A 26,194-nucleotide genomic window follows, 5' to 3' on the forward strand; every position below is an offset into this window, starting at 1 on the left:
GTTTAGGTTTAGTTAACATGAGGGTTAAAAAATAGGTTGGGTTAGGTTAGGTTGGAGGGTAAAATAGTATTTCTCATTTGCTTAGGGTAAAATAGTATTTTCATCTCAAAAATATTGTTGAGCTGTTGTATTTAACTATTTTTGTGAAAAAGGGAGTCCAAAATGTAACTCTGAAAAAAAAAAAAAAAAAAAAAAAAAAATTGAAACAGCAAGTGGATTACGTGAAAGTGGGTCCAAACAGCAAATCTCTGGCTTGAAGTGAGTTAAAAATTCACAAATGTCTCAATTGACCGGGAATCATCGTCCACTACACACTTAGGGGGGGGGGGGGGGGGGGGTAGTGGAGCAAGACTTTCGCGGACTCTTGAGAGTCCGCGAAAGTCTGAGGCATTCAAATCCAGACATTTGAGAGTCCACGAAAGTCTGAGGCATTCAAATCCAGACATTTGAGAGTCCACGAAAGTCTGAGGCATTCAAATCCAGACATTTGAGAGTCTATGAAAGTCCGAGGCATTCGATTGTAGACAAAATATGTCCCAGACTTTGGTGGACTTCATAGTTTGATGAATTTGTGAAGGATTTGGGACAAATTTGGAAGCCAAAATGTCTTTCAAAAAACAAGAGACATTTGAAGTCCATCATGTGATCAAACAACAATAATAATATTAAAATAATAAATGTCTACCAAATGTCCATCAATGTCCACAAATATTCACAGATGTTTACGAAAGTCGAAAAATATATTTTTGAAATGTTAGTATAAATATATTATTTCATGTGATTAAACAATAATAATAATATTAAAATAATAAATGTCTACCAAATGTCCATCAATGTCCACAAATATTCACAGATGTCTACGAAAGTCGAAAAATATATTTTTGAAATGTTAGTATAAACATATTATTTCATGTGATTAAACAATAATAATAATATTAAAATAGTAAATGTCTACCAAATGTCCATCAATGTCCACAATATTTACAGATGTCTACGAAAGTCGAAAAATATATTTTTGAAATGTTAGTATAAATATATTATTTCATGTAATTAAAAAATAATAATAATATTAAAATAATAAATATCTACTAAATGTCCATCAATGTCCACAAATATTCACAGATGTTTACGAAAGTCGAAAAATATATTTTTGAAATGTTAGTATTAATATATTATTTCATGTGATTAAATAATAATAATAATATTAAAATAATAAATGTCTACCAAATGTCCATCAATGTCCACAAATATTCACAGATGTCTACAAAAGTCGAAAAATATATTTTTGATTAGCACAAATATAATATGCATTACACATTTTGTCAATGGACTCAAGATCTTAAAATGTCCCCAGGACATTTTGTCTATGGATCAAATGTCTTGAAATGTCTATAAAGATATTTTGTCTACAAACTCTCAATGTCTTGAAAATGTCTATGAACACATGTTGTCTATAATAACTCATCCGAAATGTCTTGAAATGTTTACGGGACATTTTGTCTATGAAAGTATGTGATAGTCCCGCTCCACTACCTCCCCTTAACTTATAAATCAGGACTTCCTCTCTACAAATACATCAATCTTCTAACTCCATTAACTCTCTGCTCTCTCTCTCTCTCTCTGTCTTTCTCCTAAGCTTATGATCTTCTTTTCTTGCATAATTTCTTGATTCCAGCTTCCAAATTGGTTATGTCGGAATCAAGAAGAAGAATTGGTTATGCCCTCACACCTGAGAAAAGTAAAAAATCTATCAAAATTTCTTTACTCAATTTCTCCAAAGAACAACACATTGATCTTATCTCTATCGATCCTGAAATTTCTTTAACTGATCAAGGTCCATTTGATTGTATTCTTAACAATTTATTCAGTTATGAATGGATTAACAACCTAAATGATTACTCTATTGAAAACCCTAATGTCTTGATCATCGATCCACCTGATGCAGTTGAACCTTTACGAAATCGGATTTCAATGCTTGAAGTAGTTTCTAACCTAACTATTTCTCAAGAAAATGAAACATTTGGAATTCCTAAACAGATTCTGATATCTAATACTGATGATTTATTATTAGAACCTTCTAAAGTCATGAACGGTTTGAATTTTCCGGTGATTGCGAAACCATTGGTGGCTGATGGAAGTTCAGAATCTCATGAGATGGTGATTGTGTTTAACCTAAATGGTTTGATCAAATTGAAACCCCCAATTGTGTTGCAAGAATTTGTCAATCATGGTGGAGTAATCTTTAAAGTTTATGTTGCAGGAAATTATGTTGAATGTGTGAAAAGGAAATCATTACCTGATATTTCTGAAGAAGAAAAATTGGGGAATTCTGAGGGTTTTCTTTCTTTATCTAGGGTATCATACTTGCCTACTCCAAAAAACACAGATGATGATGATGATAACATTTCTGAAGTAGAGATGCTTGATCCCAATTTCATTACAGATATTGCTAGAGGGTTAGGTAAAGCCATGAAATTGAATCTATTTAACTTTGATGTCATTAGAGATTCAAGAATTGGTAACCATTACCTTATTATTGACATTAATTACTTCCCTGGGTATGAGAAATTGTCGAAATACGAGACTATTTTGACGGATTTCTTCTGCAAAGTTACCGAAAACAAAGTTGAATGATGATATTGTGATAGCTCCTCGGTTCGGGAGTCTAGCTATGTGAGTATGCCTAATATTAGTTCATGACAGTGCTTTTCGAGTAGGTTTGTGAGGAAGCTCACTAAAGAACAATGCCGAATTTGTATGTGTATGTGTCGGTTTTGGGCGGAATAAATGAAGCGTGCGGGCATCAAATTATCTACTAGGTTTTGCTGCTATAGCAAAGGTACATTTCTTTCAAGAAATGCAATTTGTGTTGGGTTTGTTCGATAAATAGGTTTTAATAAATAATACCTTCAATCGCTTCATGTGTATTTTATTCTCAAAATTTATTTTGAAGTTATTGTTCGACTGTTATTGACATGTCTATGTTCTTGCGTTCTGAAATCTTAATGATTGCAGTGTCTATGTTGATGCATTTACTAATTAATTGAAATGCATTTCGAAATACGGATTCTACCAATAGCTCAAAATTAGGCTTAGATATTGTCTTTGTGACATCTTAACACCTTATTGTGGAGCTGGTTGATGTATTTCAGTATTTGTTCCTTGAGTGCTATAAATTGCATATTCGTACAAGACTAGTGCTACCATATTACTACTAGAATAGTGTAGACAGTTTTGGGAATTATGTTGAATCATTGCTTGTTGTTGTTAGATGGGAAACTAGGTTTTCTATTTAATAAACCAATTGAATATGATATGTAGACCGATATGGTAGTTGGTGCACCATGAGCTGTGTGATAGGTGAAGAGTGAAGACAAGTAAAAATATCACAAAGGAATTAGTCCTCTTAGCCAATAGCACTTTTGAGGAATCTTTGTCCTTATGATTCGCTCTGAGACGTCTCTCCCGAACCCTTTGTCGAGGAACTCACACCCCAATTGTTGCAAGCCTTACCAATCATCGTGTTACCCATTAAAAGTTGCTCCTATTTCGGTTGTGCAAGACTGATGAATAAGTCTTTTTCTGGAACAAATAAAAAATATATTGGAAAAAGAATAGGATGTACAAATAAGTGAGAAGCCAAAGCTTCACTATGAAATCTTTGAATGAGTAAGAACCAAAAGAACAAAAATAATAGGATTTACAATATAATGGAAAAAGAATAGGATTTACAAATAAGTAAGAATCAAAAGAACAAAAAAGACCTAGAGTTTAGCAAACAAAGCCTCTTATGAAATCTTTAAATGAAACAAATTATGGCCATTGCTTCTGATCTCTAGGGAGAAGAGTTCTTCGTCAGAGGTCAGGTCCATGAGACCATGAGGATGTACTTATTAGCCCACCAAGGTTTTGCTCAGTTACAGCGAATCCTTGCTCAAAATCGATCATTAAATGATTTTAGGTCCATTGTGCGATTCATTCCTTGAGGTACTTGTTTTCATTTACTTTCACTGTTTTGCAAGAGATATGGAGCTTTTATAACTAGAAAGAAAACTAGAGAAGGCGAGACAATAGAGTAGTTTATTTACAGACACACACGCATATATGTATACATGTGTATGTGTGTCTTTGAATTCTAATTTCGATGCAACCCTAAACTATATATATATATATATATATTATTTTCAAATTCTAGTTTCGATGTTAGTACTGGTGATACATATGAAAATTAAGAGATACTGCATCTTACAGATGAACTCTGCTTTTGCACTTATTTTTTCTTCTATATTTTATACTAAAACCTTAATGATACTAATTTGGTTGATGATATTTGTGTATATGACTGTAGGGTTCATTTTCTCCGTAAAGTTCGATTTAGCACTACAATTTTCAACTACGATGGAGGAGATCTCGTTTCTCGCCTCTGATGTCATGTGTATAATAAAAATGTCATGGTATGACGCTCAGGTAAATAACTTATTTGTAATAAGTCATCTAAAGTAAGGAAAGTTAGTATAGGTTAGTCTTCTAAACTCAAATGAATAGACTAGGTTAGTCAATAGATTTCAAACTTTTAAGTAGGAGTTGTTTAACTACTACACTAATAAGCTTTCCTTTTGCCCTTTTAGAAGAAGTCTACTAAATTGAGTTAGGTTAGCCAAAGGCCTTAAAATATTGAGAGAATTGACTCCTATAAGTTTAAGTAAATTGATATGAAGATTCTGTTCGAGTCCTTCAAACTTAAATAAACTGAAGAGGCCAGTCAGTGAAAATGACTTCGAGAAGTTCGGATGACATAGGAGGCATATACTGATTGATGAAATACCCACTTTTTTGGTGTCTTTTGAGTGTTTTATTTTTTTTTTGACTTGTTGAGTTTGTGGAACAATATATACTTTTAATATTCTTCTTTGTGAAGCACTTAAAACTTTATCTTATTTTTCATGTCGTTTTCCTTTCGAAATTGATGTACGCCTTTTTATTATCTAAGATAGGGGTGTACACGAGCCGAGCTCTTAACGAGCTGCTCGAGCTCGGCTCGACTATTGCTCGTGCTCGACTCGAATATTAACGAGCCCGAGCTTAACACGAGCTCAAAATCAAGCTCGTTTACATAAACGAGCCGAGCTTGAACATTCTTTAGTGTATCACGAGCTACTCGTGAACAGTTCGTTTAACATACTCTTATAATAGTATAGTACATAATTACGTATTAGTATTGAAACTTGTACATGAAATATCAACCATTAAAAAATTATTGGAATATGAATCATTAATCATTATTATTGTATGTGACAAATGATCATTGAAGTATTTTGATGATTTAGAAAGTTTTAATTTGAAGTATTTTGATAAACGAGCTTAAAACAATGCGAACTCGAGCTCTTTCAAACTTATACGAACCGAGCTTGAACAAGTGGACAATTACTCGAACGAGCTCGAGCTCGACAGTCAAATACACGAACCGAGCTTGAACATCTTACTACTCGGCTCGACTCGAGTACACCCGTAATCTAAGATATACAAATTACCTTTTTTCAGAGCAAACTGTGTTGAGGTGGAAAACCAAGGAATATTGTGGTTGGAGATATGGCACCCATTCAGATGAAGTTTGCATAATTTACTAAAGGATTGCTTCTGTACATAATTTGTATTTTGCCCTCTGGAGTAAGACTTTGCTTTTGTTTATTTATTTTTTGATGTTTTGTTCTAGACAGAGATAAATTTCATATCTGTTTTTGTATAATAAAAATGTCACATTACTACTATAATAATGGCATAATTTGTGGTTGTCCATTCTAACATGTAAAAAAAAGTTAACAATTCATTATAAATGGATGTATGTACAGTGATTTCCGACCCTACATTATTTACGCTCTAATAATCCCAAATTCAATAATTCAAAGATTCCACCTCCTCTGGAATTGAACCTCTACATTATTTACACTCTAATAATCTCAAATTCAATAATTTAGAGATTCTACCTCCTCTGGAATCGAACCTGCGACCTCCAGGGATCTGTGGAGTATATGTCAACACTTTAACTACTTGCGTGTGATATTTGAGTTAAGAGAGGAGTATATAAAATAGGGAAATTTGATCGTATCGCACTGAAAAACTTTTGCTTTAGTTGAAAAAAATCATCAAAATTTTGTAGGTTTCAGCTCCTTGTGGCATTCTAACCTGTAAAAAAAACATAATTGACCTTTTTTTTTTTTGTTGAAAGTGATAATTGACCTTCTTAGTAAAAAAAAACAGTTTTCAAAAATTTCTTTCTCTACCTACACGATCTACTTCTCTCCCTTGAAAACGTAATACAATTTCACTCTCTCTTAAAGAACTATAATATATTTGTATCATACATCTTACATATAAATATTATTTATTTAACCTCACATATAAAAATGAATACTTATTACTTGACCTCATTCATATTGTTTTTTCTTAGGGTTTAGATTCAATATAATTAAAAACGAATACTTATTACTACTTTACCTCTTTCTTATTACTACATTACACAGATGGATGTCGATAAATTATTTGTAGGTGATTTGCTTGATAGTTAAAAACAAGATCAAATTTCAATACGTTATTTTAAAAGGGAAAATGAGAACTGAAAACATCGACGATCTTTCAGAGAACTCCTATTTAAATACAGACTTCTGGAGTAATCTTTGGTTCAGTAATTGACTCTCACCATCCAACTGAGAAAAGCCATTGCCCAGTCAACAAACTTTTGCTTTCTAGTCTCCTTCCTACAGGGGCCCTTGGCAGCCTATACCTATCATGTCACTGTGGCCTTTGGCTCAACTCCAGCAAGTTCCAACACCTCTTCAGTAGATTTAGCCACACATTCCCTGTTATTATAGCTACTCACCCATTACCTACGACACGACTTCTCGACTGCCTTGGAAACCATACGAAGGAGATAATACATCTAAAAGTAAGAAGCTTGCAACTTCGCGAAGTACTAACTAAATGCACACAGATTATATCTAACCTAACTATACATTAGAACTTGATGAGGGCCAAAAGAAATTGATAACAACCTGAGTTTGATAGCTTGGGTTGGTACTAGCATTGAATCTTAAACCACTATTTTCCCGACCTGAGTTTACATCAATCAAACTTTCCAAAAAGTACTAAGAGTTTGTGTTTATCTGCCGAGGACCAATGTGCCAAGAATCCATATAACTTCCCTAAATCGTCTATACCTAACTATAGAACTCGATAAAACAACCGTCCATGCATTATACCGAACAAAGCAACATGAACATCACAATTATTGCACTGCAGTAAACTGGCGCCAAGACGTAGAAAACTTAGTTTCACAACTTCATAGGAATGTTGGGAAGCCCCAAGTCTTAGTAATTATCAATATTGTCCCCACTTTTGACACTCAAGACGCAAGTCTATAGGTACAGTACGTACAGAGTTTTGTTTCTGGAGAACCTCCACGAGTCCACCCAACAGGCTTCGACATCAAAAACAAGGAACATAGTTGCATCCTAGAATATCGATGAGAATAGGTGTTCCGTTTTAACTCGATACTGAAGGAGAAGCTGACTATTTGAATTCAGTGAAACTAAAACGTGAATACTTATGATAGGGGTATGTATGTATCATAAGGTTAACTTGTCAATGACTCACGAGTTTCCTACTGGCAGAACGACTTATCAGCTTGAGGAGTAAGATGCTTTCTCATAGAATGTTAGTGCCTTGATTAGTGTTGGTATGGGACCGGACTAGCCCAAGTACAATAAAGTTCTCTGGGTAACTCTTCATCTATTAAGAGTCAACCATGGTTGGACAGTTAGGTCTGCTATTATATGTTAGTCCATGATTTATATATACTTATGTACTAGCATGTCTTACCATCGAAAAAGGTTCTACCATCGCTTTGTTTTGGATTACTTTACCAGTATAACTCATGTTGGTGAGTTACTGACCCCCTACCAACTTATAGTCTATAAGTACCTATTTAGTAGTTTGACTGTCGTTGCTGAGCCAACAAAGGATCTTGGCTCGTGGAGGTCGCGTCGGGTGTCGCACTTGTTTTATTTGTTTCCTCTAGTTACTTTTGATTATATTCGAAGTTATATGGTTAACAGAAAGACGAACCAAAAACATGCATAAATAGTTATCACATATGTTGTATATAGAATCTATAGATGGAGGAACATATGTTGTGTCTAGAATGAATGTGGGTTGAAATGTATGGCTTGTATGACAGGTTATACAGGTTTGACCAGTTCGATTCACACTGGAGACTCTGCCACATTTTAGTCTCATTTATGATTTGGCCTTGTCTATTTAGGGCATGAGGCATCACAAAAACCGTGTCAACCTGGGGTATAACATAATACCTTCTCTTGCACATCTTCAAGGTCTGTCTTCTGTGTGCGTTAAATTGGTTAAGCGGAGAAGGCCAAAGTGACTTGTAGCAACCCTTGCCAATGGAGAACCTTGTATCACGTCAACTAAGCTAGTCCCCGACGCTTTTAAATCATGAATAATATGGCTGGTATTTAGAAGAGCACTAAACTTGTACAGACTACCTCACACCTCTTATATGAGAGATGTAGGCGGTTGGTCGTGGCAGACTGATCTGGCCAAACTCGCAGACTTATCTCTTATGTGGAAGGTGTACATATTCATACAGATACAGGTCAGTGGTTTGTAATCTCTCAAAACATGAAAACCTAAGGTTTCAAGCTTTCTTATGTTCTATTTCCTCATATTACAAGCTATATTTTGTCAGCACACACCAACAAACAGCGACTAATATACGTACTTTATATTCCAACAAATGAAATGAGTGCATCAACCACAGAAAGGATGAAAACATTCAATTAGTGTTAGCTACAGAAAAGCATATTTCATGTACTGAAACTCTGAAAGCCAGGACAGGCATGAGAAACCCCTAAAACTTCAAGTATATTGTAAGAAATTGCCTATCACTCTGTTTTCAGGATTAGAACACACAAATTCAACATGATACACAAGATAAAGTGGCATTCAAAGACATTGAAGTCACTAGTTAGTTTATTAAACCAATCCAACCCAACCAAATCACAATTTCAGTTCTTGAAAGAAATTTACCTCCCAAGTGCTCCTGCAAAATCCGTCTCTGAAGGATAGAGCAGAATCCGTCTCTGAAGGAGCTCCGATAGAGCAGAATCCGTCTCCAAGCTTTATTCCTTATTCAAATCTTCACTCTCATTCAATTTCAGCTTATGGGAATCATATTGCAGAAGAAATCCGTCAAAACAGCTTCATAGTTCGGCATTTTCGCATACCCAGGGAAGTAATTAATATCAATAACAAGGTAATGGTTATCAATTCTTGAATCCCTAATGACATCAAAGTTAAAAAGATGCAATTTCATAGCTTGACCTAATCCTCTAGCAAGTTCATTAATGAAGTTCAATGGAGGCATCTCAGATTTTTCCAAATGTTCTACCTCAGAAGAATTATCATCTGGAGTAGGCAAATTCGATATCTGCGAGAACGAAACAGAACCCTCGGAATTACTCAATTTTTCCTCAGAAATATCAGGTAGTGATTTCCTTTTCACACATTGAACAAAATCTCCTACAACATAAACCTTGAAGATCACTCCCCCATGATTGACAAATTCTTGCAACACAATCGGAGGTTCCAGATCAATTAATCCATCTCGATTAAACACAATCGACATTTCATGAGAATTGGTAGATCCATCTGCCGCTAATTGCTTAGCAATCACAGGAAATTTCAAATCATCCATGGCTGAAGGTTTCAATAAATCATCAGTATTATCAATCAAGATCTGTTTAGGGATTCCAAAGGTTGCAGTTTCATGATGAAGTTTTAAAGTGGAAACGACCTTAAGCATTGAAATTCGATTGCGTAAAGGATCAATAGCTTTAGGTGAATCGATTATTAAAACATTAGGGTTTTTCAAAGAGTACTCTTGTAGTTGTTGGATCCATTCATCAGTAGTTAATTTGTGAAGTATACAATCAAATGGACCTTGATCTATTAAATTCTTACCAGTATCAATGGAAATTAGATCGACGCCTTGTTCTTTAGCTTGATTAACTAAAGAGTTAGTGATAAAGCTTCGAATTTTCTTCGGTGAGAGAGCATAACCTATAACTCTTCTTCTTGGTTCCGACATCGTCGTTTGTCTTCTACATTAGGAATTGCAATCAAATTAGGGTTTCTTGCTTCATTCACAAGCCAACAATAACTGCCCGCTGGAATCCCGACCTAGTCCCGGCACGCTGACGTGGCGCGCCAGCCGGGCATTGCATCTGACGTGTTTTTCAACATGGAATAGAAATGGGATGAATTTCAAATATGGTCCCTTGAATTTGCCTTAATTACATAGAGGGTATTTCATATAATTAGGAAATCAATTCCATTCTCATTTCAGAACTTCACTTGACTTTTTCATATCAGGAAATTGGATCGAAGAATCAATTTCAAACTATTTTTTTTACTTAAAAGTAATCACATTCTAGTCTAACACGTTTCAACAAAAAAAAAAAACATTCTAGTCTAACACTCTAAACATAGCTTAAAGTATTTTGACAAATATTATAAGTTTGAGGGAACACACTCAATTACCAGTTACAGAAGGCCGAAAACTCCATTATCAATTAATTTCTTTTTTTTTTTATGAACTTATTGGAGTATTAAATTGAAAATCTAATGCGAGAGAATCTCATGAGATGAATTTTTGACAAAATCTTTGTTGAGGCAACTTCAGAATTGGCTCTTGAAGAAGCTTTTATATGATATTGATCATGTACTATAACACGGAAGTGAGTAGATAATAATAACGGAATCAGTGGGTCTTTTATTTAGTGAGGTAGACCACAATGGACAACCCAACTTCTTTTCTTGCCTCCGCCCATCTCACCACCACCTCCATCACCATTTCTCTCTCTAAAACTTTGATTTTCTTCTGCTCAGTCCTCATTATTCCAGCTAATGCAAGTTGTCTCCTGATGGGGATCTTTTGAACCCCTAAAACCCATGATTGATTGATTCGTGGTCGGTCGACCACGAATATTTGTAGAGTCTCGCAATTGCCATATCACAAAACCTCCTTCAGGAGGCGAAGCCCTCATGGGCGAAGGGGACCTCGGCAAAAGGACCCTCTCTTCCCTAGAACAACTAGTATGTATAGAGAGAGAAGAGAGAATTGGTGGTGTTGGTGAGGAAGAGAGAGAAAGATTTGGGACAAAAATTAAATACCGTTGCCAATGGCAGTATTATTGAGGCCCTTACTATCGTGGAGAGGAAATAATGGGAAAACAAAAGAGCAGAAAAAATTGGCAAAATATTCCATCTAAAATTTTGTATTCCGAGAAAAATAAAACTAAGACCACGCGGGGAATTTGTATATTTGAACAACTTAATAAGAAAAAATAAATGACTAGAAATGCATAAATATCCTAAAATCTATGGGCAAGAAGAGAAAAATTCGGTACCCTTCTAGAAAATTTCAAATATTTTTGGCAACAAATTGTCATTATTAATTATAACCAAATGTCAAATATACATGGGAAAAAGCAGGCAAATCAAGATTTCATATTTCAGTTGATAAATCACCCTCTAAAACTAAAAAGTTTTATTTCAGTTGAAGAATCTAAAACTACAAGTTTTAGTAATAAACTAATCATTCATTTTTTTTATTACAATTCTTATATACATAGTAAGACATAACTACCCTTACTTCTACGTGTCTCACGTTTTCTTGTTAGGGTTTGTTACATTCATTACATATGACATAGATACATTGGAAGATGCAAGAAACATATAACAATCTCAACAAAAAAAGAAAGAAACACATAACAAACATAAAACATCATCACACTATATGTAATTGATACATCTAAGAGGATGGAATTATCTCTTAAAACACCACATCAGACCCTAAAAGCCATTGAAACGAACCCTAAACAAAACAGACCCTAGAGTCCATTGACAACTACCTTTACTTTATCTACACGTGTAAATTTCATAAAGAAATATGTGCTTTCCAAGATTCAGACCCAGTACTCCGGATTTATCCCTTATTCATATCTTTCATTCAATATCAGCTTATAGGGATCATTTTACAGAAGAAATCTGTAAAAACAGACTCATAGTTGGGCATTTTTGCAAACCCAGGGAAGTAATTAATGTCAATAATAAGGTAATGGTTATCCATTCTTGAATCCCTAATGACATCAAAGTTAAAAAGATGCAAATTCATAGCTTGACCTAATCCTTTAGCAAGTTCACTAATGAAGTTCATAGGAGGCATTTCTACCTCAGAGTAGCTATCTTCTATGTCTTCGGGTGAGTTTGAAATCTGTGAGAATGAAAAAGAACTCTTGGAACTCCTCACTTCTTCTTTAGAAATATCAGGTAGTGATTTCCTTTTAACACATTCAACATAATCTCCAACAACATATACCTTGAATATTACTCCGCCGTGATTGACAAATTCTTGTAAGACGACCGGAGGTTTTAGTTTAATCAAACCATCTCGATTAAACAAAATTGACATCTCGTGAGATTCTGGAGTCCAATCATCCACCAAATGTTTCGAAATCAAAGGAAAATTCAAAGTATCAAGTGTTGTAGATTCTAATAGATTGTTAATATCTTCGACCAAAATCTGTTTAGGAATTCCAAATGTCTCCTCTTGTTGAGGAATTTTCAAAGTTGAAACTACCTCAAGCATTGAAATTCGATTTCGTAAAGGTTCAATTGCCTTAGGCGGATCGATTATCAAGACATTGGGTTTTTTCGAAGAATACTCCTCTAAATGTTGAATCCATTTATCACCACTGGTTAGTTTGACAAGGATACAATCAAATTGACCTTGATCTATTAAACTTTTACTAGTATCGATGCAAATTAGATCAACGCCTCGTTCTTTTGAGTGATTCACTAAAGAATCCTTCATAAAGCTTTTAATTTTCCCTGGTGTAAAAGCATAACCTATTCTTCTTCTCCTTCTTCTCGATTCTGACATCTTCTTTAACACCTGTTCTACTTTCTTAGAGTTCTCAACAAACGGTTATAAAGGTTATACAGAGTAAGTATAAAAACGATATTCAAAAGGTTGGATCAGAGAAAGCAAGCAAAAAGTAGGTTGGAACGAAACTAGATGTTCGGAATGAATTCAGAGTTGACAGACTTAAATAATCAAACAAAAAGCTGAATTTTATTTACTAAGTGCTTGAGTTTAATCCTTATGTTAATAAAATATTGAACTCTACCAACTGTATGATGCAAGGAAGATGACATAATATGAAATATATATATAGAGAGAGATTCACTTGGCGCGAAAACTCTTCTTTATTTTTCTAAGGGAGATTTTGACATTGACCTTAGGTTAATGTTGATATTTATCGACTGATATAGACCTTTCTTCGGACAAAAACAGTTGAAAGTCACCCTTTTAAAATTGTTCTAATTATCTCCATTTTTCTGCTACTTACTAAATCAATCTTTTTCTTTCTCTAGATTTTCTCAAAACAAAACTATAGAACCAAACCTAAACCAACTACCAAGTAAAAGGCATCTAACGTATAAATGTTATTTTATTAAAGCCTCCTTGACAAGAGATGGATAATTGAATTATCAAACTTTGGAACTAATTTTATTATTATATAACAATAGTTCCAATAAAATTTGTTATCTAATATTTCTATAACCAATTCGGGATTTTGCATTACATGATAAACTGCAATCACGTAATGAGAACCTAGTTAACAATTTATAAATAACTGAGACTTGTAAAATAATTCAATTGATCACTTCTTAGAGTTGGGTACAAGGCACCCATCAATATCACCTAACGATGATTGAAATCTTATTAATTTCAATCGGGTAATACCCGTCGTATACTAAATCTCTATAGAGTGTGAACACCTCTAATTCAACCATCTTTGTAGCACTCGAATTTATCTAGTCCGAATCCCAAAAGAAATTTAAACACAGTATCAGTATCAGTTGTTGACGGCAATTTTTAAATCTTAAAATCCAGATGATAAGAACAACAAAATAATTAAGGGTTATTTCCCAAGTGGCCCCCTACTTTGTGACCAGCTTCCCACATAGCCCCCTACTTATCAGAAATACCCAGATGACCCCTTTCTGCCGTGAACGTCAAAAGCCCGTTAAACTCTTTTTCCTTCTCCCGAATCTACCTTTCGTGTTGTCAGACAACATTCATAAACACATCAATTTACCAAGTTCAAAAACAGGCTAGTCTGACAACGCGGAAGGGTAGATTCGGGAGAAGGAACGTTAACCGCAGAGAAGGGGTCATCTGGGTATTTTTGATAAAGTAGGGAACTACGCGGGAAGCTAGTCACAAAGTAAGGGGCTATTTGGGAAATAACTCAATAATTAATCACATTAGGCTAATACCAATAAATAGTATAAAGATATTACTAATATTTTCCTTCCGTTGTGGTTGTTGCAGCAAAACGTGTGGAATTGGTCTACATATATATATATATATTATATATAAAAGCAAAAACCTTTATTTTATTTTAGTGGAAGACTTTGACCCTTGTAGTTATTGGTCTCTTCTCTTCTTATAACAAAAAATGGATAAAAGTAAAATAGTGATAAAGGTGATCTGAATTCTATATATATCTGCTTAAAATATTGAAAATGGACAGTGAGGTAATCATGCACGAAGTAGTAGGTCAAGTAGATTTGTCAATGTAACCTCATCCCCTAAAGATATGTTTGTGAAGATAAAGGGAATTATAAAGGTAATGTGTATGGAAGAATGAAGGAAGAAACACTAACCAAACCGGGAGTTTCTGTTGCCTTGCCCTAATCTCAACAATTTCGCCTTCAAATATGAAAAATAACATCACCTTTTCTGAAGCTTTCCCTACTCTCAATTAAACCACCAGGCACCACCTTTCCGAGATAACCCTGATTAATGTTTCAAAAACCAAATAATTGTTATAACGATCTATAGACATTAACATTTAGCGTTATGACGAACAAAACAGATACTGTAACAATTTTTTTGCAAAACGGATATTGTCAAAAAAAAAAAAACAGATGATAAAGAAGGCAGAACATGACCATCATAATTATCGTATCCTACCTTTAAGATTGGAAAGAGAGAAAAAGCTAAATAAATTCATAATAAATACCCAAAGCGCATGAAATTTGCTAGGTTCTGCTCCATGAATAGTTGATATCCAAACAACAGAAAGTGGTATACAGATCCACATTTGGCATAGAGAACCATCGACATTTTGGTACTTCACAGTTTCACAATTGGCTGCCTCGGCCGTCTAATGGCAATTGTGGTCAAGAATTACCCGTCAGAAAATTTACAAAAAAAAAAGAAAATTGAAATCCAAATCAAGCCTATTCAGTCTCGAGTGCGATTACAGATCAGAATTCAACAAAATCGCGAGCCTTCACTGCCCCATTCTGTAACTTTCCATCTTTCGCATGCACATGAAGCTACAATAAGGGAGAGAGAGGGTAGCTATCTAGAGGGAGTCATGGCGGTTGTGTGCCACAAGGTCCCTATGGACAAGGGGGCAAGTTAACCATCGCTATTGGGCGCAGGCAACCCTCTATCCACGCCATTGCATTCTGTCGTGTCATATTATACTGTACAATACCTAAATACATACATCTATTGAAGAAAGAAATTCTTGTAAAAAATGAACAAAGGCGTCACTAACTATTTGGGGGTCAAGCGCCAAATTGCAAATGGAGCCCTTTATACAAAAACACAAAAGTGGGTAAAACAATAGTTATCATTGAATTGATCAACAACATTGCCAAAGCTCATGGAGGGGTATCCGCATTTGGCAGAGTAGGCGAACGTACTCGTGGAGGGAGTGATCTTTACATGGAAATGGAAGTCTGGAGTGATTAATGGACAAAATATTGCAGAACCCAAAAGTAGCTCTGTTCTGTGGTCAGATGAATGAACCGCCGGGAGTTTGTATAAGAGTTGGTTTGACTGCCCTAACTATGGCGGAATATTTCCGGAATGTTAATGAACAAGACGTCCTTCTATTTATCGACAATATTTTCCGTTTCGGATCCCTTATAAGCTACTAACGTTGAATTAATAAAGAGAGTGATGCAAAACCAACTTAAGTCTCATGAGCTCTTCTGCAGATTACCATCACCATATACAGACTAAAACATAACTACCTATAACTGACATTGCTTAGATGTGTCACACATGAAGATCCAATTAACTTCCCATTTTCAAAAGCAGCTATGACCGAACCAAATTCTATGCGAAAGACGTAAGAGAAGATACAAACAACCGAGATTCAAGCGCTATTGACCTAGCAGACATTCGGCGAAGAAGGTAATGCAGACCCATTATATGAATGGTTAAAAGAGATGAGGGAAACTGTAATGGACGCAACACGAAATAGGCTAAGTTCTGAAATTGCTTCTCAAATGGGAGCAGATGCTGATTACTACATGAGGACATTTCAAACTGAAGATGTGACATTCTCAGATGGTCCTAGTGTGTCAAGTACACTTATCCCTTCTAACATATTAGGAGATACTGGGGATGGGGATGATGGAATTTGGAAACAATAACGATAATGACAATGTTGGTGAAGAGAACAATGAGAGTATGAGACAAATCAGAGATATGTCCCATTCGTGGAAGAAACCCACTTTGATCTGTGATCATGCAACCCAAGATACAGATCATTGAGCATTGCAGAGACCAGCAAAAGACAGAACGTATTCTCGCAGAAAGTCTAAACATTTAGCTGAAATGGATGTGGATACTCCTTCAACCAATGATGTTGAATCTGTTGCTGCGTGTTTCAGTAGTATGGGTATTCAAGATGGCCCGTTATGGTAGTTCGTCCTCGTATTTGGACATAACAACCCAAGCACTGAAACTAATTTCTCAGCAACATTGTGCGGAGCTCCAACTTGTATTGGTTATAACCCAAGGGTTCGTATAGGGCGCACCTAAGTTCCATTGCAATTTTAAATACCCGCTACTTGGACCATCATGGGGTATTCATGCGGAGGAATATAGACAATACCTTCAAGAATATCATAATTGCTATCGTAAGTATATGTTAAGGACACAATTGCAGTTATGTAGGACATGGACATCAGTTCCATCAAAATCCAAACCAAGACGGTGATGAAGATGGTAGGAGACCAATGTGGTTGTAATCTGTACTGCAATGAACGCGTGTCGTTATCAGGAACTTAAAACAATTAAGTGTTTTTTAGTGAAGAAGTTTGTGTCATTGTTAAATATACCTTAATCACTTGTTGTGACTTGTGAGAGTATGATGCCATCTTGTTTATGCGTATTTATTGTCTAATAATCTTGTGACTATGCATTCTATCATTTGCACAACCATCATTTCTATAGTTTGTTAAATATTACGACCTTCATGCATTGAGATCATAATTGACGAATATTACAACCTTTAGGTAGTAGATAAGAAAGTTATCTTGTTTACTGCATTTCTGAACTCTTTAATTGCAGAAATGTAAGTGTTGTGTAATCATGCATCTTAGATTTCTTTGTTTTACCTGCTAAGAGTAATAAATTATTAATTAAGATTTCTGAATGCAGCTATTTGCACTCGTTCATATAAACTCATTGCATGAGAAAACTGAAAACTAAAAGTGACTACTTACATTTATTCACATAATACCATTTATAAATTATTCATTTAATTATAAATTGATCAGTCTGTGACGAATCTTGATCATTGGCCAATCATCAAAGTTTGAGATTACGAGTTCTTCAATTTGGTATTAAGTTAAACTACGTATAGTTTAATTCATTTATTTATTTCATTTGGTATTGTCATTTATATAACAAAATTATATTGTACAGATTCTTTATCTCATTACCTCTTTGTCCTTCTGCTAGGTGATATAGATCAAGCTGATATGTTCCCACCGTCAGACTCATCTTTACGCATTTGATCATAGTACGTTGTCTCCTGAGTAAAGACACCACAACAGTCAGAAAGCTCCAGCCAGCATCTGCCTAAGCTTCTATCTCAGCTGTGGAATCCTGTATTTTACATAACAAGAGTTCACAGAATAGAAAAACCCAAATTTCAACAAATAAAATTGATCCCACTCAAAGATACAGTTTAACAGAGCAGTAAATAATACACCACATATATAACCTGTTCTCCTGTCTAGTATTTATTTTTGGTGCACCGGATAGAGAAGCCCGTAGTAAACATCAGGATACTACTGTAGGTGTTTGATATACTCGTCACTGTATGAACTAAAGTGTCAGATTTTTGTATGTAGAACTTGTACACAATAGTTTGACAACCATAAATAGCCACTCAAAGTTAAAATTTGTCAGTTCCTAAATCTTTGCATTTTAAAATGAAAAGCGTAAACAAAAAACAAAAGACCACTAACTAAGACAATTATGTATCTGTATGACCATATCACAATACTGACCTTTTCCACTCGTCCTAGTCTACAGCTCGTACAACTTGTTGGATACATATCAGAAAAAAAAAACACTTTACAGAGATCTTACCACTTACCTAGCGAGGAGCGACTATTTCGTGAAGCCAAAAAAATGCCAAGCGAAACTCTTGCAAGGCCATAGCTCTTCAAACTAGGCAAAAGTAATGAAATTTTGATCGTAGAAACAAGAATGGTAACCATCTGTGTTTACGTTTAATTTAAACACAGATGGTCTTCACAGCAGACAAATCGACGTTAAGGCTTCTCTTCAGCAGCTCTGATATACCAGAGTTAGGCTTCAAATCTTTCTTAACCATTTCAGTATGAAGTTGAATAACCCTCTTTAAGTTATCCTTCTTACAATGAGCAATCATTAATGCTTCGTAAATAGGCAATGTCGGTGTTAAAGATCGATCCTCCATGATCGTTAAATATTTATCTGCTTCATTCAACTTCCCACAGTAACATAAATTGTTAATTAATGAAGCATAAGGAATCTCAGTGGGAAATTGAACTCTGTATTCTAACTCATAAAACAGCTTAAGAACCTCATCAATTTCACATTCTCTTCCATACCCATCCATGAGATAAGAGTAAGTGATTTCATTCGGTATAAATCCTTTGTCTATCATAAGAGTGAGCAATGAATTGGCCCTCTTTACTTCCTTTATTTCGCCGATTTTTCTTACCATCTCATTAAAAGATGAACTACTTGGCAAGAATCCATCTTTCATCATATCTTCACAAAGATTTAAGCTCTCATTGGGACTACCCGCATTCGAATAGCCCTCAATGAGGGCATTAAAGGTCTCATCATAAGGCTTAAAACCTCCAAGTTTCATTTCTTCAAATAACTTATTTGCTTCATTGACCATTCCCTTTCGACAATGAACACCAATGAACAAAGTATAAAGAAAAGAATTTGCACTAAATCCTCTCTTAAGCATTTCTTCAAACAACTTTTGTGCATACTCAAATTGTCCAAGTTTAATCTTACCAAATATGATTAAAGAATAAGTGACATCATCCAATATCAAGTTCTTCTGTAATAATCTTTTCAATATAGTAACCCCTTCATCAACTCTCCCCTCTTCTAAAACCCTAAAAACAAGTGAAGTATTAACAATCACACCAGGTGAACATCTTTTCCCATGAATCCTATCCAAAATGTCTACAAATTTCTTCAAATTCCCTTCCTTACACAATGCATTAATCATAATCCTGACAGTAATTTCATTTGGGTATGTTCTTTTTTGGATCATAAACTCGTAAATTCTCCAAACTAATGAACATTGATCTGATTTTTGAACTAAATGAATTAGAGTATTGAAACTTATTAAGCTACAAGAAAACCCATTTTCTTCCACAAAAACACAAGCATTAAAAGCTGTATCGAACAATCTCAACTTCGAATAGGTTTGAATCAACAAATCAAATACAAAAGGACTTGAAATTGTGTTCTTATAAGTAGCAAAAAGCAACTCCAAAACCCTAATTCCTGAAGAAGAAGATGAAGAATCACCTTTGATGCTCTTTTTAATAACTGATTCAAGTAAAGCTTTAGCATCAATAAGAAGCTTAGCTCGAACTAAAATGTGAATTGTAATACAGTAAGATCGAAACCCTAGTTCGTTATTATTCAGAGATCTCGACCAGTGAAAGAAAGTTAATGCCTTTTTTGCATCAATAGGTTCTTTCAATTCTAGTAATACTTTCTCAATAATCGAATCATTTAACCTAATTGAATTGAATTGATGACTCAAATTATCCCAATTTCCACCTCTTCTTAACAAATCACAGATTGGGATGATAATATCCTCGTTATCCGTTTCTCTTATGATTGATGTATGGATTAATCGGAAGTTTTTTGGGGAGTGATTTTGAAATCTAATGAGTTTGATATCTGATGAGATTATTTCAGAGATGAAATTTCTACCAATTCGATGTAAAAACTTCATTTTGGATCCAAATTGGGAACTTTGTGTAGGGTTGTGGAAGTAAGTTCACATATGCTTCTTCACATTTTCAATTCAAAGAGGGGTTGAATAGCTCATGGTCTTGTGCTTTTTCTTTTTTTGCAAACCTCATGGTCTCTGGATACTTCATACACCATAGATGTAAGAGAATAATTTTTTTTTTTTTTAAAGAAGGGGAACTCATTTCATTGATGGAAGGATTAGGCTTGTAAACGAAACGAACTATTTTCGGATGCAGTATTATCCGAATTCGAAATCCGAAAATATTCGAACTATCCGAAAAGGGTTCGATATCCGACGGATGGTAAAAAATGACATCCGAATCCGATATCCGAAATGCTAATCGGATATCGAATATTATCCAATCCGAAATTCTGAACCTTTCAAATTCTTTTCTAAATTTCAGATTTAACATAAACCATGATAAAACCTAACAGAAACATATCAGATATCACAATAATAATAAAGTTTAAGCCATAACAGTATAACACCATTGAAAATATAAGTTGTAATCCTCAAAAGCTAAAACATAAGTCTAAGGTGTCGTATGGCAACCAAAAGTATAAGTACTTTTGCTTGTAGTAGAAGTTCTTTTGCTTTAAAAAAGTAAAAAAATTTCAAAAGTATATTTGGCAAAAATGTAACTTATAAGTCAAAAAGTTAGTTTGGTAATCCAATTTATTTTTGATAATTTTATTTTTCTTTTACTCATATAGATACTTGATTTTAATGAATTTATTTATGATTTCCACGATTACTCTAGTATACGAAGTGGTGGTGATATTGGGGGTAGTGGTGGTGTCGGTGCCTTGAAGGTATGGTTATGGGGTTTGGTGGTGGTTGAGGTATGATGGTGGTCGGAGAGGAATGATGTTGGCAATGGTGGTGGTAGAGCTATGGTGATGGTAGTGTTGGAGGTGTGATGATGGTGATGGTAGTGGTGGAGGTATGATGATGGTGATGGTGGTGGAAGTACGGTAGTGGTGGAAGTATGGTGGGGGTGGTGTGGTGGTTGAGATACGATGGTGGTGTGGTGGTTGAGATACGGTGGTGGTGGACGTATCGTAGTGGTGGTGGTGGACGTATCGTAGTGGTGGTGGTGGTGGTGGACGTGTCGTAGTGGTGGTGGATGAGGTAAGTGACTAGTAGTGACGGAGGTATGGTGGTGGAAAAGATATGTAGGTGGTAATGATGGAAATTTGGTGGTGGTGGTGTATAGTGGTGGTGATGGTTAATAAAATATGTGGGTGGTAGTGATGGAGGTATGGTGAAGGTACGGTGGTGGTGGTGGTGGTGAAGGTACGGTGGTGGTGGAGGTACGAAGGTGGTTGTAGTTGAGGTGTGGTGTCGTGGAGGTGTGTTAGTGATGGAGGTATCGTGGTGGTGGTGGTGGTGGTGGTGGTGGTGAAGGTGGAGGTGTTGAGGTGTGAAGGTGCGAAGGTGGTTGAGGTATGGTGGTGGGGGAGGTACAATTGTTGTTGAGGTGGTGGCGGAGGTACAATCGAATGGTTGAAGTTTAGTTGTGGTGGTGGAGCGGAGGTAGACGAAAAAAAAAGAATTCGTCAAGTAAAATTTATGTATGTGTTGTACATAAGTTACTTTACTTTAAAGTTAAAAGCTAAAAATTTTAACTTCAAAAGGAAGTCAAATTTTAACTTAAGTGAAGTCAGAAATTTTCACGTTCCCAAACTAACTTTTTTGTTTTTCTACTTAAATAAGCAAAAAAAGTTACTTATTTTAGGTGTCGTTTGGCAACACTAGAATAAGTTACTTTTTTGCTTATTTAAGTCGAAAAGTTAGTTTGGTACGCAAAAATTACCGACTTCATTTAAGTTAAAATTTGATTTTCTTTTAAAGTTAAAATTTTTAGCTTTTGACTTCAAAGTAAAGTAACTTTTTTTTGAGACATGCTGAATTTTACTTGACGATTTTTTTGTCTATCTCCGTTCCACTACCACAACTAAACTTCTACCATACCATTCTACCCCCACCACCATCACAGCAACCATTGCACCTCCCTCACCACCCCCCGCAACTACCACCACCACACCTTAACCACCATCTTCGTACCACCACCACCACCACCATACACCACCATACCTCGACAACAACCACCTCGTACCACCACCACTACCACGGTACCTCCACCACCACCACCGTACCTTCACTGTCACCACCACCATACCTCCATTATTACCACCTATATATCTTATCCACCACCTTTACCACCATCACCATTATCCACCACCATCGTACTTCCACCACCACCATACTTCCACCACTAGCGCCACCATCATACCTCCACCACCACCCATACCTCTACCACAATCACCACCGCTGCCACCATCATACCTCTACCACCACCGCCATCAAACCTCAACCACCACCACACCCCATAACCATACCTTCATGACACCACCACTACCACCAATATCACCACTACTTCGTATACGAGAGTAATCGTGGAAATCATAAACAAATTCAATTAAAATAAAACATCTTTATGAAAAAGAAAAATAAAATTATCAAGAGTAAATTGAGTTGCCAAACTAACTTTTTGATTTTTTTACTTATAAGTATCATTTTTGCCAAATATACTTTTGAAACTTTAATACCTTTTTAAAGCAAAAGAACTTCTACTACAAGTAAAATGACTTCTACTTTTGGTTGCCAAACGACACCTTAGTGTTGCCAAACGACACCTAAGTGTTTAACATTCAAATCCATAACATATTTGCCGCGTTTAGTTGCTGCTCTGTGAATGTTCCTAGCTGAAAAGCGTTCTTGCACGTCATACTACTGCTGTAAGGTTCTAGATACTGCATTGATTAAGTTGCCATAATAAATTTCAACCTCAATAATAAAATGGAAGAAAGAACAGATACAAATTAGTTGGCGGAAGAAAACTGTTACTTTCTACATTCCTATCAGCTAAGTGTATTTCATCATTCAATAATTTGTTGATAGAAGTAATCAGTTAGTTCATCCTACAATATCTAAGAAAGCATCATAACTAATATAACAAAGTAATGATCATTATTCATTAGTCCACTATAAAAAGATCTCATTAGCGCAAAACAAAAAACAATCATGTTCACCGAAAACAGAAATACATGCTCTGTTTGAATAGTTGTTAGTTCATACTTCATACAAAGCAAAAACCTAAAACCCCACAATCATTTAGCAATTTGTAAAGTTTGCATCTTTCACTAAAATAATTCATGAATCACCATAAAGGTTAGAGATAAAGATTATACCGATAAAAAATTTCGATAACACCAGTTACCAAAAGCGCTCTAACTACAATATAGGACTTAATCATATCCAAAATATAGGGCAACCATGAACCAACCCACAAAATGATTCAAGAAAACCCCATATTCTTACGCGATCACTCCTTTTGAACGAATTATGTATAAACACAAATAAACCCATAGAACTAAACAATACCCCATGTTCCTCTCTCTCTCTCTCTCTCAAAAATAGCAAAGAACACCAAAAATCTACCCTAGAACAACAAGTATAATCTTTGCATAAAGTAAACTCTTAAACCAAAATAGAAGATTTAAAGTATGATGATCAAAATAAAATGAAATGTTAAGTTAAAGAGATCATACCATGAATCAGAAATCTGGTTTATTATAGTAATATTATGAAATCTGGTTTATTATGGAAATTATCAAAAACCCAAAACCAGAACTAAAAACAATTGTGATCAAAACTAAATACTTACATGAATTGGAGAGAGATAATAGAGATGGAGTTGAGATTTAGGGAAGGAGCTGCCGAGAGATGGAGTCGAGTGTCGGAGACCGGAGTGATGGAGTCGAGTGCCGGAGTGCGTACTGTCGAGCTCCGTTGCTAGGGTTTTTTTCTTTTTGTTGAAACTTTGGAGACTTAGAAAGTTAGACTTAGACTTGAAGTTGACTAGGGTTTTTTTAATCCCATTGGTGAATCTTAACCGTTGATTTCAAACCAAAACCGGATCGGATTATTTCGAATTCGGATATAGCTGTATCTGACTCCGAAATCGATATCCGAAATTCGAATCTGAAATCAGAATTTTCGGATTATTTGAGTGCGGATACGGATCGGATTCGGACTTTCGGACCACCGTTTACGGGCTTGGAAGGATATAACAAAAACATCATTTCAATTCGACAACGAGTTTGACCTATAAATACTATGTCATTCTCAAATAATGTGTTCAGTATAACTGAATTGGGCTAGCTGAACATAGAAATAGCTACACTTTGTTTATGTTAAAGATGATAGGTGTGCTGGACAATTTTTGTGAGGGTCTGAAATAGTGGGTCAAGAAGTCAAGAGGACCGGTCGTTGACCGGAAGTCGGACCTTCACCTGTTAATATTTTTACGGACACCGACAACGTCTTTGGGCTTAACTTGTGACAAGATACAAAACACACGTGACTGTGAGATCCTTGGACACCGGGATGGTGTCGGCCTAAGGGGGCTCCGACGGTTAAGTCAGTAAGCTTGACAAATAATAAATACGAATTGTAAACCAAAGATTGAGCTATGGAGTTATTTATGTAAGCAAGACGATGGTCAGGAGAAAAGGTGGTACAATCAGGTGTACGCTTGCCTAATTCTCTGGTCGTCGAGGGAGATAAAATGCTTGACCCTTTGGTCGTCAGGAAAGAGAAAAAGATCGGTCGACTTTTCTTGATCAAATGGTTGTCTAGAGAGAGAAAGATCAGTCGTCTTCCTTGATCAGGTGGTCGTCAAAAGAGAGAAAGATCAGTCGTCTTCCTTGATCAAATAGTCATCTAGAGAGAAAGATATGTCGTCTTCCTTGATCAGGTGGTCATCTGGAGAGAGAAAGATCAGTCGTCTTCCTTGATTAGGTGATCGTCTAGAGAGTGAAAGGCCAGTCATATTCCTTAATCAAGTGCTTGCCAAACGTTTACGTGATCGAGGTAAGAGAAAATAGTTGGATAATGGCGTAGAATAGGTTTAGAATAGGTTTCTTATCCCAAAACCAATTTTCGAAAAAATTCGTACTAGTTATAAGATTTAGAATAGGTTTGACTTAGTCTCTGTGAATTGACCTCGGTCTTGCCGAGCTACTTGAGACCCGTATACTTGCGGGTGGAGAACTTTTAGGTGTAATCTTTTAGGCCCATCAAGTTTTAGTATGCCACACAACAATATCTAAACTCCCTAGTTACTGGATCTATGCCATATTGTGCCACACTCCCAGGGTTTGTTTATAATTTTTTTGGCATAACAACGGGATAAATGCAAATGAATCTTCGAAACTCCCATAAACCCTATCTTTAATAAGATTGCATGCTCTATAACCTTTTATATAAACAATTCTCACCCTGTAATGCTCTCACATATAGTTACCAACACTTTCTGGCTTGAAACTTAAAATATTTTGTCTGGCATATTTCTCTGTTGCATCAGCACAAAACACATAAGTGGTACTACAGTTCTTCTTACTACCCCTAAGTCCACATGTATGAACATTATAAACCCTCCTCACTTTAATTGTTTTTGTACCAGCAACCTGAGACAAATAAACATGCCATGGACATGAATGTGATTTATTCGTTTCAAGATTCACCCAATGATAAAGGGGGTTTTCGGCACAAACACACAAGATCCTATCACCATCATTCCACGGAGTCCGCATATTAAAGTTATTCAAAATAGCATATTTTTAGCAATCTTTCTAAACAAGGTAACAAAAGAGAATTACATACCC

General features: G+C 35.5%; 1 protein-coding gene, 1 long non-coding RNA gene and 3 pseudogenes across 9 annotated transcripts; 1 reads left to right on the plus strand and 4 right to left on the minus strand.

Annotated features, from left to right (window-relative positions):
* The first annotated feature begins 1,689 nt into the window (after positions 1–1,689).
* Positions 1,690–5,796, plus strand: LOC147537475 (inositol-tetrakisphosphate 1-kinase 1 pseudogene; annotated as a pseudogene). The gene is made up of 3 exons (XR_015225351.1): positions 1,690–2,839; positions 4,349–4,467; positions 5,542–5,796. The product of XR_015225351.1 is annotated as an inositol-tetrakisphosphate 1-kinase 1 pseudogene (transcript).
* A 2,981-nt stretch (positions 5,797–8,777) lies between these two features.
* LOC147537476 (inositol-tetrakisphosphate 1-kinase 1 pseudogene) lies at positions 8,778–11,667 on the minus strand (annotated as a pseudogene). Its single transcript, XR_015225352.1, has one exon. The product of XR_015225352.1 is annotated as an inositol-tetrakisphosphate 1-kinase 1 pseudogene (transcript).
* On the minus strand, positions 11,635–13,629 carry LOC147537477 (inositol-tetrakisphosphate 1-kinase 1 pseudogene; annotated as a pseudogene). The gene has a single exon (XR_015225354.1). The product of XR_015225354.1 is annotated as an inositol-tetrakisphosphate 1-kinase 1 pseudogene (transcript).
* Positions 13,630–14,514: 885 nt separating this feature from the next.
* Positions 14,515–20,711, minus strand: LOC147537478 (Pentatricopeptide repeat (PPR) superfamily protein). 5 transcript variants are annotated; one of them, XM_086640984.1, is made up of 4 exons: positions 18,561–20,641; positions 18,183–18,277; positions 17,899–18,064; positions 14,515–14,943 (listed from the first exon to the last, which is right to left on the minus strand). In XM_086640984.1, the coding sequence occupies exon 1, from the start codon at positions 20,439–20,441 to the stop codon at positions 18,702–18,704; it is 1,740 nt and encodes a 579-aa protein (XP_086497110.1). In that variant the 5' UTR covers positions 20,442–20,641; the 3' UTR covers positions 14,515–14,943; positions 17,899–18,064; positions 18,183–18,277; positions 18,561–18,701. The 5 variants fall into 5 exon arrangements, with proteins under 5 accessions (XP_086497110.1, XP_086497108.1, XP_086497109.1 ...); XM_086640982.1 differs by lacking the exon at positions 18,183–18,277 and having other exon boundaries at positions 18,561–20,711; XM_086640983.1 differs by lacking the exon at positions 18,183–18,277 and having other exon boundaries at positions 18,554–20,641.
* A 233-nt stretch (positions 20,712–20,944) lies between these two features.
* LOC147537479 (uncharacterized) lies at positions 20,945–23,199 on the minus strand. The gene is made up of 2 exons (XR_015225028.1): positions 23,162–23,199; positions 20,945–20,994 (listed from the first exon to the last, which is right to left on the minus strand). It is a non-coding gene; the product is annotated as an uncharacterized LOC147537479 (long non-coding RNA).
* Between the last annotated feature and the right edge of the window lie 2,995 nt (positions 23,200–26,194).

Source organism: Eschscholzia californica, unplaced genomic scaffold (assembly GCF_041429995.1).
Source record: "Eschscholzia californica isolate CP2 unplaced genomic scaffold, dmEscCali1.0.p SCAF_5, whole genome shotgun sequence".
NCBI classification, from domain to species: domain Eukaryota; kingdom Viridiplantae; phylum Streptophyta; class Magnoliopsida; order Ranunculales; family Papaveraceae; genus Eschscholzia; species Eschscholzia californica.

Excerpts from the sequence above, each read along its gene's own strand:
- LOC147537478 (XM_086640982.1), bottom strand. The coding sequence starts at position 20,441 with ATGAAGTTTTTACATCGAATTGGTAGAAATTTCATCTCTGAAATAATC.